This window comes from Otolemur garnettii, unplaced genomic scaffold (genome assembly GCF_000181295.1).
Source record: "Otolemur garnettii isolate 467f Iridium unplaced genomic scaffold, OtoGar3 scaffold00008, whole genome shotgun sequence".
Classification (NCBI taxonomy): domain Eukaryota; kingdom Metazoa; phylum Chordata; class Mammalia; order Primates; family Galagidae; genus Otolemur; species Otolemur garnettii.
Genome location: NW_003852403.1, coordinates 23,192,319 through 23,206,496, shown reverse-complemented (window position 1 = coordinate 23,206,496; position 14,178 = coordinate 23,192,319). Strand labels below are relative to the sequence as shown.

General features: G+C 36.3%; 1 protein-coding gene across 1 annotated transcript in view; it reads left to right on the top strand.

The window, feature by feature from the left end:
- CABCOCO1 (ciliary associated calcium binding coiled-coil 1) overlaps positions 1 to 14,178 on the top strand; it is an 84,090-nt gene that overhangs the window by 7,819 nt on the left and 62,093 nt on the right. The window contains exon 3 of the mRNA XM_003783634.2: positions 1,025 to 1,097. Coding sequence (XP_003783682.1) covers positions 1,025 to 1,097 — 73 coding nt within the window. The remainder of the gene's footprint in view (positions 1 to 1,024; positions 1,098 to 14,178) is intronic.

Genomic DNA, 14,178 nt, shown 5'->3' with positions numbered 1-14,178 from the left:
TCTTCATTGATTTCAAATGAATTGAAACTTTGATCCATTACAACATTCAGGAGAAGCCATTATTATACATGCTCTGTAGCTACATTTTGCAAATGTTAATTTCTCAGTTATATTAAAATCAATTTTCTTAAATAGCAAAAGGCACCAGAGTGAAAGAGAAACCACTAAGACAATTTTTTTGTTCTTGGGCATTTTGCTGTATTATGAGTCTATTAATTTTCCCAAGCAGCAGGAAGAGAATTGGAAAAATTCAAATATTAGCACAAACAGGATATTAGAATTCAGTCCTTCAGTAAAATTTTAACTCTTAATAATACACTGCTCTTTCAACTTACTAGAAAGATGTGTTTTAAGGACCTCTTATCCTTTGGCTCTTTTTTGTTTTTATATACTGACCACCTAGTCTTTCCAGTAAAAACTGAAGAAATGATCTTTCTTTAGTTAAATTTCCTCCCTTTTGGTTGGGACCAAAGATTCTGCAGGAAGTCAGACATCTTCTAAATGGATTTCGGTTCATGTCGCATCATTTCTCAGGTGTTATCAGAGATTAATTTAATCTTGACACAGTTTGAGGATGTGAGAAGAAGTAATTGATACGGAAGTAGATTACAGAATTCAGAGCTATTCAGAACAGGGGAAATTGACTCTCGTTTGGAGCAAAATATAAAAAATAACACGAAGCTGGATGTTATTCAAGAACGGGGCATCATTTGGTTTTAAGCTAAGAAAGGTCAACCCAAAATTTAATTGCTCCCTTATTCCAAACTTATCCACTCATCACGAATGGGTTTACAGATATTATTCTAGATATTGTGTTATATTGTCAATGTCTCAAAAAAGAAAACTTTGGTTTCTTGGTATTTCTGGACAATTTCTTTTGTAATGAAGGACGTGGCCAACTCTATAGTAGTGTTTCATATCATTAGCTTGTTCAATGTGATCTTTTCTTTATAAATGATTTTACGTATTTTCTTTTTTTTCCTGAAATAAACATATCAGAGTTGCATGTTATTTTGTATTTCAGCTTATTTCAACACTACAAGCTATATGAGTTTCTGTTCTACTCTGCCAGGGAAGAAATTGTGATAGGAGCTGAGGTAAGTAATTTATCTAGATGAAACCAATTAAGCTGAATCACTTAATGCATGCTGATCAGCGTCTGGACCTTTAACTGCTTAAAGCAACTTCTTGTCAAGATTATTCAAGTGTTAATATAACCAACTAGTAGTTTGCAAAAAGAATAATTATAGAAAGTAATCTTTTGGATTAAGAAAATAAGCTGTCTTTGGCATTAAAAGCATTATTAATCATGTATACTCTATGTATTTATGGATTATTTGACAAAACTTGACTGGATAGGGTATGTATATCCTTGTACAAATAAAATCAGAAAAAAATGAGATAAATTAACTCAGTGAAATCTCTTCTAATTTTATATTTATTTTTATTCTCATTGTTTAAGGCCTAATTCAAATCCCACTTCCTCCATCAAGCAAATTTACCTTAATTGAATCATTATCTCCAAAAAAAAAAGGCTTGTCACAGTCACAATCTATGACTTAATTCCAATTGATCACTTATTGCTGAATTTGGGGCCTTGTTACACCAAAACATGTAAAAATATGTAGTGTTATATGGTTTTCCAGTTTTTTCCTGTGAGTTGATATAGTCAACACAACAATAATTTCTTGAAGGCCAGGACCATCTGCTGTTTTTCTCTTGATGTTTCTATACTATGTATAGTATAATGCAGGACCCAGTAGCCCCTCAGTTAATACTACATAAGTGAGTCAGCACAGTTTTAGAGCAGTTGTCTTAAAATAAATGGCCCCACCTGGAAAAGTGTTTGTAATTCTGAGAAATGAATGCTGAGTAGGAAAACACTTTATTGCACAGATGCAATAAAAAGTACCCCTGTAGTACTCTCCATTACTTTAGGAAGCTTCCTTGCCTCCCAAAGTATCTGGGACATGAGTGGCCATGATCAGAAAGAAACAGTGGATAAGGGGATATTCTCATTATCTTTATCATTTTTCCTGATACAAGAACCAGATAACCCATGTCAGCTATTCTGTCCTCCTGAGTGGATGACCTTTGGGAATTTATAAATTGGTTCATACACACCTCAGTCACCGCAGCCCACGCTCTATTTGGGTACTGGTGCTAAGGCCAGTTTCAGAAAATACAGTGCCAAGAAACAGGGTCCCTTTGTGCTTTTCACTTTCCTTCCAATCTCTTCAGACTGTAGCTTAAATTAGGTGTCCCTTGACAAAATTTTACTGAAAACGTTTCCGTTTCAGAATTCTGTCATATCATGGGACAGCACTGCAATAATTATCTGTTTAGAATATAACCCTGTCTCATCCATTCAGAAGAACTTTCAGGAAATGATAGTGGCTTCCACAGCAGTATAAGTAGGTACTTAAAGTCATCCAAAAAAACTTTTCAGAAGGAACTCCCTTTTTAATTACACAGCGTCCCTTTCTTCTATATTGTAAAGATATATTTAGATGACATTTATGCATAGGGAAAGACACAGTGGAGAAAGTAGACCAGGAATGGCTCCTTTATTTTCCATTGTCTTTTGTATTTCCCTCAAGCTGACCAGTGCTGTAAATAAATACGGAAAGGATATTGGGTCTTCAAGGATTAGGCCACTCATGGAATTTTAAAGCATCAAGAAAAGCAAAGTTTTATGCTACAACACTTTATGGCAATTACAATTATCTGATCATCCTTGATACAAATATCTGTTGTTTTTTTTTTTTTAATACACAACCTTTCATGGATAAGGCAGAGGTCTGCTCTGCTAATGTGATTATTCATGCTTATCTCAGTGCCCTGGGACCAAAAAAAAAAGCCACATGACAACCACATGGATGTTTCAGATATAACCGTCAGGCATTCAAGTTAGATAATACCGACAAAATTTAGTTCCTTTCTTAATTGTGGAATAAGTTTAAGGAAAATAAAACACAAATCCCCTCTATTCATAGAAGTATCCAGTTTATAAATGAATAAATAATAATGAAATAGACTATCACCATTTGTCAACCCTTAATGAAATTAATAGATCTAGGTAGTAATCCTCAGTTGCTGCTGACGTCACAAAAAGGAAGAAAATCAGACATCACTTGCTTCCTAACAAAATTAGACAAAACCACATGTAAATTGCTCTTGCAATTTTAACTGGTTAATATTCTGGTCAGTCTTCTAACATTAACTACCTATTTACTGGAAATGCAGAAAATAGAGGAATATGTAAGGATATCATAGGAGCTGAGCACAGTGGCTCATACCTGTAATCCCAGCACTCTGGGAGCCCTAGACAAGAGATCACAGGAGTTTGAGACTAGCCTGAGCAAGAGACCCCCATGCCTATAATCCTAGCTACTCAAGAGGTTGAGGCAGGAGTATCACATGAGTTTGAAGTTGTGAGCTACGATGACACCGTGGCACTCTCCCCAGGGCAACAGAATGAGATTATGTCGCAAGATGTAGTAAGAAAACTAAGCTATGGGAGAATCTGTGGAATAGAAGATGTAGAATCTTTAACAAATAAAGTACAAATAAAAAAAATAGATAAATGGTGAATTTATAAATTAAAAATGACTTAAATCAAATTGCAGCATAGAGATGTTATTTGAATCCTCCTTCAGATTAGATAGCAAATAGACCAAAGCACAAACACAAAATAGTTACAAAATAATCAGGGGCATTTGAGCATTGTTTGTTTATTTTGATGAAGGATACATACTAATTCCTAGAATCTGTGATGATGTTACCTTACATGGCAAAAGGGACTTTGCAGGTTTGATTAAGTTAATGAATTTGAGATGGGGAGCTTATTCCAGATTACCTATGTGGGCTCAATGTAACCATAAGCTTCCTTATGAGAGAAAGAGGAAGGCCTTTTTCCTGTTGTTCTTCTAAATATTCAGTTGATTATTACTGTAAATTTTCTTTAAATATAAAAGTTAGAATTAAACTCATACATATGTGAGTTTTTAGCATATGTTAGTAAAATGACATTTAAAATCTGTTAGGATAATTAACTACCTGGTAAAAGAAGTTAGATTTCTATCTTATACAAAACTTAAAAATGAGTCCAGTTTATTAAAGACATCTATTTTCCATAATGACAGACATGTCCTATAATGGCAAACTATAATTTGGTCGACACTTCCACTTAGAACAATGAAAAAAGCTGGGAAAAAATTTTTTTAATATATAAGTGTTTGAGAAACATGAATCCTATGTATTCGATTTTGATGTGAGGACAATTAATGACAGTTAATGACATGGTGGGGATGGGGAAAGAGGAGACCAGAAAGAGAGAAAAGGAGGGAGAGGGGTGAGGGAGAGGAAGAGCAAAAAAAAAAAAAAAAAAGATGTGTTTGAAAGCTCAGCTAGCAAATCTCAAAAACATTAGCAGAAGCTCCAAGAAGTGAGCCCACCATTTGGAAAAGCTTTCTACCTATGGATGCTGATCTCAGTTTGGGAAAGGTGGCTGAAAGAGTTGGGAGTTAGGAAGTGAAGTGTTGGTAGATTCATGGAGCTAGGAGAACAAAAAATGAAGGGAGAAAAGAATATAATAAATTCCACAAGTTGCATTTTGGAACTCCAAAGGACCACATTTGAGGAGATCAGCCCTCACATGGAATGAAATTCAGTCTCAAATTATCTCAGTATCTGGTGGATTTAGGTTATCTGTGTGCAGTGTTATTAACCTCTCTAAAATAAAACCATACCTGTACATTGGTTATGGAACCAATATCTGTTCCATAAAAAATTTACCAGGTACACAGAAATAAAAATTTACCACAGGTGCTCCAGATGATGGAGTCATTAGTCATGTACTTTAAAATAATTATGCTTAAAAAATGAGAAATATTCCTGAAAATAAATTAGAAGGTACTGCAAACTAATACAACCTTTTTGGAAGGAAGTATGGAGAACCCTCAAGAAACTCAAGCTAGATCTCCCATTTGATCCTGCAATCCCATTACTGGGCATCGACCCAGAAGGAAGAAAAAATCCTTTTACCATAAGGACACTTGCACTAGACTGTTTATCACAGCTCAATTTACAATCACCAAAATGTGGAAACAGCCTAAATGCCCACCAACCCAGGAATGGGTTAACAAGCTGTAGTATATGTATACCATGGAATACTATTCAGCCATTAAAAAAGTGGAGACTTTACAACCTTTGTACGAACCTAGATGGAAGTGGAACACATTATTCTTAGCAAAGCATCACAAGAATGGAGAAACAAGAATCCTATGTACTCAATTCTGATATGAGGACAATTAATGATCTAGCACATGGTGGGGGGGCATATAGGGTGAGCAGAGAGAGGGAAGGAGGGAAGAGGTGGAGGGTCACAGGGGTGATTCACCTTTTGGAGGCAGAACACTAAGAGGGTCTTTATCTAACACAAGCAATCTATGTAACTGGGTTCTTTGTACCCTCAATGAATTCCCAACCAAAAAAAAAAAAAAAAAAAAAAAGAAGAAGAAGAAGAAGATATGAACTTTAGCAGATAACTACAAACTCTTAAAAATACTAAATGGAAATTCTGGAATTTTAGCAAATACAATAATGAAGCTAAGAACCAAATGAATGTGTTTAACAACAGTTTGGTCATGGTTGAAAAGAAAAATTGGTGAACTGGAAGTTAAGTCAAACGAAAAACCTAAAATAAAGCATGGGTAGGCAAAAGGATGGTAAACACTGGAAAAATGAGAGAAAATATGGAGATAGTGAAAATAAGACGTAGAGATAACAAAAGTGAATTCCAGAATGAGAAGTTAGAAACAGGCCGGGCACGGTGGCTCACGTGTGTAATCCCAGCACTCTGGAAGGCTGAGGCAGTTGGATTGCTTGAGCACACAGGTTTGAGACCAGCCTGAGCAAGAGTGAGACCCCTGTCTCTAAAAATAGCTGGGCATTATGGAGGATGCCTGTAGACCCAGGTACTTGGAAGGTTGAGGCAAGAGAATAGCTTCAGCCCAAGAGTTTGAGGTTGCTGTGAGCTGTGACTCTATGGCACTCTACCCAGAGGGACAGAGTGAGACTTTGTTGCAAAAAAAAATGAGATAAGATATAAAGATAAAAGATAAAAACCTAGCCTGAGCCAGAGTGAGACCTGGTCTCTACTGAGGGCGACATAGTGAGACTTTGTCTCCAAAAACAAACAACAAAAAAAGATAGAAGCAGTATTTGAAGAGTTAACTTTCCAGAAATAACCAACAATATTAGGTCACAGATTTAAGATTCAGTGTGAACCCCAAATATGAGTAAATTCACACCTAATAACATCACAGTAAAATTTCTAAAAATAAAAGGTGAAGAAAATCTTAAAACCTGCCATGGGAAAAAAAAGACGTACAGTAGACCTCCATAGTTGGCCACCTCCCTACATGGATCACTTCCTTCGGTTGGCCTAATTTTCACAGACTGGACACGCACCACATGTACATAGCAGTACAGCAGGCCTAGTTCCTTATGTTGACCACCTCCATAGGTTGATCCTCCCTATGTTGACCACTTTGTTATAGTCTCTTGGGCAATCAACTTGTGTTTTCATGTTAATCTGCTTTTAAAAAGAAATAAAGGGGAACACTATTCATATTGTTTTCCTTCTGTACTTTTCAAATTAAGACTGTTTCAGAGATCTTAACATGACCATACATAGCAATCTGCTGCATTACTTCTGTAATTATACTTCAGTTATTTATTTCTCTTATGATTTATATTCTGTAACTTTTAGCTGTTATAAACCTTGCTTTGAATATTCAAGTGTAAATAGGTTTATACAATACGATTAGACATGTCTACAGTGAAGATTCTTAGAATTTAGGAAACAAAGGATATTCACATTCAGAAAATATAGTTTTTGCCAACCTGCTCTCTTATGTAGCTTTACAAATTTTGCCTCTCACCAACTAAATATAGATTCGTGTCTTCTTGTATCTTCATTAACATAAGATTTTAATCAATCTACTATTGGCCACTCTTCAAATTAAAAATCCTTTTTTGAAAAAAATTTTGTGACACATTGTTGTGCAACACATTCAATATTTATCTAGGGCTAGCTCTGTAATCAACATTTTCTCTACCTATCTAATCATATCCCATTATTCTTGTTCTTCATTCCTTTCTATTTCTTTAACTTTCCACTTGGACTCACTTTCTTTATGTCTGGAGAGCACCTGTTCGTAGTTCCTTTGTTTGCCTGAAAACTGCTCTATTAAAATCTTTATTCTTGAAGGGATTTTTTTGCTTGGTATGGCATTCTGGATTGATGGCTGTTTTCTTAGAACAATTTGAAATTACTTCATTGTCTTCTGGTTCTCATTGTTTCTGTTGAGAAATTAGCTGCCAGCTTTATTGTTGCTGCTTTGAAGGAAAAGGAGTAGAAGTACTGTTAGTTGAAAAAGAGTAGAAGTACCTAAAGGTCTATAACAAATTGGTCAACATACGGAGGTGCTCAACATAAGGTGCCAGACCTGCTGTCCTGATATGTACATGTGGTGTGTGTCAGGTCTATGAAAATTAGGTCAACTTAAAAGGAGGTGGCCAATGTAGAGGGGTGGCCAGTGTAGAGACTCTACTATATATATTCTCATGTATATGCAAGTAAGTGATAGTATAAGAACAAAAAAATGTGTAGTAAATGAAAATGACTTACCTTTGGGTAGTGGGTGGAAATACGAGGTGGATAGGATATGGAAAGGGACATTTCATTCTGCATATCTTAGATTTATGGTAGTCTTTTACAATGTGAATATCTTCTTGGATTACTGGTATGATAATAAAATTATTCCCTAATTCATTCCTGCGAAGTACGAAGGCCCACTTTGTAAATTATGTGCAGGCACATAAACATGTTTACCTGCTAACATATTGATAGGGAGACATTATCTGGGTTTTCATAACTTGGAAGTTTGAATACCAAAAAAAATAGGTGAACTCTCAATCCTCAAAACTGAACACACTACTAGTGTGTTGCTACCATATTACAGTTTTTTCAGTATAAACTAGATTTAGCTGAAAAGTCATTTATAGAGTAAAAATCTGGTGTTGTGGCACAACATCCCAATTTTCCCCCAAGAAAATAAAATTTGTATCATGAATTATGCATACATATCACATTTTAAAAATATTTATTCAGTATAATTTCACCAAAGTGACAACATATCAAATCTTGGATCATGTGTGCTTTCAAAGGTTATATTATATACATGTATTTAAACACGTGCACACACACGCACACACACACATATTCATATTTGGGTTTAGATATGAAAATCTTATAAGATTAAGTCTGCCTTAATTATTTTTCCAATTTACAAAATGTGATAAACAGCTATAGTTTTATTTTTAACTGTTTAAGCCAGCACGCTCCGTATGTTTCAGGAATGTATTTTGTAACACGGACATCGTCACACAGGCCCCCTTTGTACAACTCCAGGGGGCACCATTCAGGTTGTAGTTCACGTGTTTAAAGGAGCTGTGCACTGTGCCGCCTGTGCAGCTGAGGGCGCAGGCTCTGTTTTCACAAGTGGTGCTGTAGCAGGATCTTATTATTATAAATGTGATATACTTAGAAAGATATTTAAAGAAAATCATAAATATGCCTCACTGGTTACCTTGATTAGAGTCATATTTTGGCAGCCTTTCATAACCCAAAATAATACTACTGAAGGTCAGCAAATATAGAAAATTCAGGCCTTGCTAAAATCAGTGAATGTCAACTGTATATAATTTCATGTTCTGAGCACTTATTCCAACAGTAAAAACAAAATAAAGAAAACACGGGGTTTTGGTTTCTTTTTTTCTTATTTCAAAACCCACACAGATTATGGCACTGTACTTAAAAAACTGTTACATTTGGGAGAGGGGGGGAATAACCATATAAAAACATAAATTTTATTTTCTTTCTTTAAAGTATAAAGTCATGGTGTCCTGAATAAACAAAACATGAGACTTATGTAAACATTCAACCTCTTAAGAAAAAAAGCAGCAAAAACAACATTGCATGTCAGATCATATTTTGAAAAGGAGGAACGCAATTGAAGCATGGCTATAAAGATATCTTTTTTCTCTTCAGTTTACCCTTGAGATGTACCTATCAAAATAATCTAAACTTACCCAGATGATATTTTTAATCTTGAAAAGCTCCCCCCCACTTTTTTTCTTGTTGGATGACCCTATTAGTAAAGGACTGGAAGGGAAAATCATAGAAGGCATCATTTGTAGTTTGACCTACTCACATTGGGTGTTGCTGGGGAAAATCAATCAGAAATTGTTGTGTTAAAATAACTCTATCTGCTCCACCTGGCATATGTGACTGACTGACTTTAGAATCTATCATTTAAAGAAAGTGGTTGATTCTGGGATATACAATTTATCAAACTTCACCCCAGTCCTTTTGCTCCAAAGCACAGAAACATAATCACACCTCCCTAAATATAAATCTTTGAAGAGAAATTCAAGGAATCTGTCTCCAGCAAAATAATTGATAAATGGCAGGAGCATAATTTAAAGATGGCTTCCATCACAGATCACAAGACTCCGCCGCCCCTGAGCCTGTCACTCAGATCTGCCCATCCGTCGGCCCAGGAACATCAATCTCAGCTCCTCTGTGACCAGTTCTCTGATTGAGCTAGGGGTGGTCGTCTCACAATTACGGCTTTCCTGCTTCCTTCTGCCTGGGAGTTTGAGGCTTGCCTGAAGTGGTCACCAACATTTTTCCTGCCAACCCAGACCTTTCCTTCACAGCTCAGGTTGAGAGATGCTTCTCACAGAGAAAAAAGGAAGGAAGGAAAAAAGTACTTTCTCTACCATTACTTTCTACCTTTTAATTCCTCACATTAAAGGCTTTGTTCAAGAATACTGTCTTCCTGTACTCTTCCAGAAATTGACCTCTAATTATAGAGCTATATCTCATAGGTCTAATTATGTATACACACACACACACACATATATATATTCTTCCATGAGATCCGGATAGCTGACTATTTCATCTCTATTGTTATTCTCAGTACAGGAACCATATCCATTCACCTAGTACTCAATAATTGTTTATTAAATCAATGTGAAAGAAGGAAAGCTTTATTTTATTGAAAAATTCCAAAAAGTTATATTTGATAAATATTATTTTGGTCTGTAGACAATAAAGCCTAAGTCAGTCTTTTTAATTATCAACCATTAAACCCATTACCAGGAAATTGACAGCTGGTATGTGTATTAGAAGACCATGTGTTTACTTTAGTCTTTTTTAATTGTGGAGAACCTGCCTGACATGGACCACTTTGGGAAATGTCTAATCACAGCACATGAAAACTCAAGACTCCAAGATACCAGAGGCCACTCATATTTTTGACTCCATCAAAATTTAAAATTTCTACTTTGGGGGAGGAAAGCACCATAAACAAATTTAAAAAATCGAACTCTAAAAATAAAATTTCCACTATAAATTGAAGAACAGATATAGTCTTAATGGTCCTTGTAATATCTTACAAATCAATAAGAAAAAGTTGCCCCAGTAATGGGAAAATTAACACAGCACATTTATAGGAGAAAATATGTCAATAGCCCATTCAGGGAAGGACTTTGACCCCTTTTTGTACTCAAAACAAATGTAAATTAAACTAAAATCAAATTCTCAAAAATTAAAATAATGACACATTGTCTGATGAGAGCTCGAGGAACTAGCATTCTCAGACACTGCTGAGAAGAATGTAAATTGGTGAACTTTTCAGAAAACCGGTTGGCAAGACATATCAAAATTTCTTAATGTGTTTACCTCTGGAGCCAGCAATTGTCATTCACTGAGTTTATGCCAAGGAGACAATAAGCCAGGAGGCAGAAATATGTGTAGACACAGACTTCTATGCTGGGGAAAAAACTGTGAAGTACATCAATGTCTGTCATTAGAAGATAGTTTAAAAACTTTGCGGTGCCTCTGTGTAATTCTGTCATCATTAAGAGCACTCCTGTAGTGCTGTGTTTATAATGGAACGTTATCCACACAATGTTAATAATGTGACAAAAGCAAGCTACAAAAAGTGTCCATTGTGGTTGTAGTTTATAGTTTTACATTCCCATGTGTGTACATATGCACAGAGAGTAGGTCCTGAAGGAGACGGACCACGTAGTCCGCAGTAGTCACTGGATGCAAATAACCTTCACCTTCCCTTTATATTGTCTGTATGTCCCCGAATTACTTTTCATAATCACCGCGTATTACAGCACATAGCTGTCTTTTAAGAGTAAAGGCTTCAACTACCGAAGTTTCACTCTATTCCCTTTTATTTTTCCTTATTCAGCATTATTTCCTTTTTTCTTGCTTATTTCCCTTTAAAAGATTGCATAACATTATAAAAATGTCTGCTTCATTTTGAAGAGAGACAGCTCATGTTTATGTGATTAGGCAGTGTTCCTTTTCCCTAAAGCAAAAAGTTCTGTTGCAAATGAAGATGTACTTGTGACTTGAGGATGTTTATCATCTTATTATTCATGAATTATATAAATCACAAAAAATGTCCAAGATGGTAACAATTAGACCTAGAAAACAAGGACTTTAGCTACAGAGATTGACCCTGTTATTGAAGATACCATTTGGCCGATAGATGGCAGGACTTGGGGAAGACTGCAGTCTAGGAACAAGCAACACGTTTCCGTTCTCTGTTCAGACCCACAGAACTTGTCCCTGAGCCAAGCTTCTGTTTTAAAGACCAAGCGATGTTTTCAAGTCTTTCCTAAAATGTCCAGACATGCCTAAGGTAGCTGTGTCAGGTTCAGCAAACCCCAGTTAGAAATAGACATTTTCAAATCAAACTGTGTTTTGAGGCAAGTAACCTGGCTTTTCCAAGACGGGAAGCCTCTAACACAAAAAAGTTCACAAGTGGATATATGACTGATAACTGTCTTCAAATCTAAAGGGCTGGCAAGGTTAAAACGAGATTTGTTTAGTCCGCCTAACTCCAAGATGGCCAACCAAACACCATTGAATCTTCTGGGGGAGGATTTTGACTAAATAAATGCAACCACCTTTTAATCATAGAAGTATCTAGAAATGAAAGGGATAAGATATTGGGGCTGGCAAACAGAAGGCACTTAGAAATTTTATTTAATGAATTGAGAACTAATAAGTTATGCCTCCTTTAAATATATTTCAAGTTTACTGGCATAATTTTTGTTAAAAGATATTTTATAAAATTGTTTAAAGCATTTAATGAGAGATTGAGCTAGATGGCCTATATTAATATGATACTGGATTTCGCTCTTCAGTAGGTTCTTGGTCTCGGTGATTCGAAGAATGAATCTGCGGACCACAGATCAGTGAGAAGACAGGATTTATTTACAGAAAAGAATACAGAAGCGCCAGAGTTCCTGGCAGAAAAAGAAAACCCAAGTTGGGAGAGAAAAGCTCTCTCTCTCTATCTCTCTCCGGGCTCTTTGTCTGGAGGTATATATAGTTGAGTGGGGCCTCCGTAGTTATATTTTAACAGGCTAGCTGGGCTTGGTGGTTACATTTAGTGTGTCTGGAACATCATGTCTGGGACATGTCTGCGTCGTGTCTAGGACATCCTGTCTGGAACATGTCTGGGTCATGTCTGGGTTGTGAATGAATGGCTACAATCTCTTTCATTACCAGGCCTAAGAAATGGGGCCCCTCACCTACCCTCCAACATGCTGGTTCCAGTGCTCACTGCCACTGCACCAAGGTAGAGGCAGCCGGTCCACGCCCCCCAGCTCCACGAGCTGGCTGAAATGCCACTTGTCCTATTTCAACATGACCATCTATCCCAGATTTTTTTAGGATTTCTATAGGACAATTACAATTTATTTTGTCCTATTCCTCCCAAATCTATCCTCAAGTAGACTTCAGAATGTTCTTCTCATTAGTACAGTTTATTAGTAAAATTATGATGAGCCTGTCATACTCTGTATAGGATAATTAACAGCATGACAAAGGGGATTCCTTTCTACAGGCTGGAAATCGTATTAGATGCTACAGTTGGAGTGGATAAATACAGTCGTTTATAACTAGGAAGTCTTTTACCATAAATAAATATATAGCTAGCCATGTCTTGGTGAATACAGACTTACATGTTAATAAATGTAATCAAATACAAATCAACCAAGACCCTAGGGTGATACATTTTTATTGATTACTGTTTTAAAATGAAGATTTTGGTCACAGTTGTATAATACCAGGCCATGTACCAGTGGCGTTTCTGTAGGGTTTAGGTCTATTTGCTGGGTCATCCTTTAAGGCTTGGTGAGTATTCGACAGATGGCTGAGAATATGCAAGTAGGTATGCATTGTGCAGGAAAGCATGCAAGTGAAGAGTCAATCAAGAGAGAATAAACATGCTTAGAAAGAGGCCACCTGATTGGTATTCTGACTACAGAATCGGGCAACTTTCTATGCAAATTATGCAGCTGCGTCAACACCATTGACACTATAAAGTGAAGAGAAAAAAAAATAACAAAGTTCTCGGTGGCAAAACGGCCCTGTGCTTGATCAAGAGAGTAATACAAGGCTAGATGAGGTAGAGGGGTTTTTCCTCTAAGTTGCTTTCTTCCTCTGGTTGCCTGACCACCAGTGACCACAGCACTAGTGGTGAGCTGAGCTGATGAACATGGAGTTTCTTAGCTCCCAGAGCACTGCTTTTGCACAAGAAGAATTTGGATGGGCACTGCAACCTACTTTCTCTTATTTGAAAATTTGCATGCCTGGTACATATCGTATCATATAAATGTGCCAGTGCTTATAGGGAGATACACACACACACGTTCTCTTTAAAAAAAGAAAGAACCAAAGAGGTAGATGATCCATTATACGAGGAATTTTTTTCTGCCCTTATTCAATACACAGTAACTTAAGAATTAGCTACTTTTGAATACAGAGATCAAGTAATTCAAGTAATTAAGTGGGAAAAGACACCTGCAAGCCAGCAAATGAATGCAGGTATTTAGCTTCATTTAAAGAGTGAAAATCTGACTTGAATTATCTTTTCCTCCATAAAAAGCAAAATAGATTAGATAAATATCACATACTAATATTCTGATCTGAGGCAACTCCTGTTTCTTCTACAAAGGCTTTCCTGACTCAGGAGATGAGCAGACCCCCCCACCTTTTTGAACCCAGGACCAATT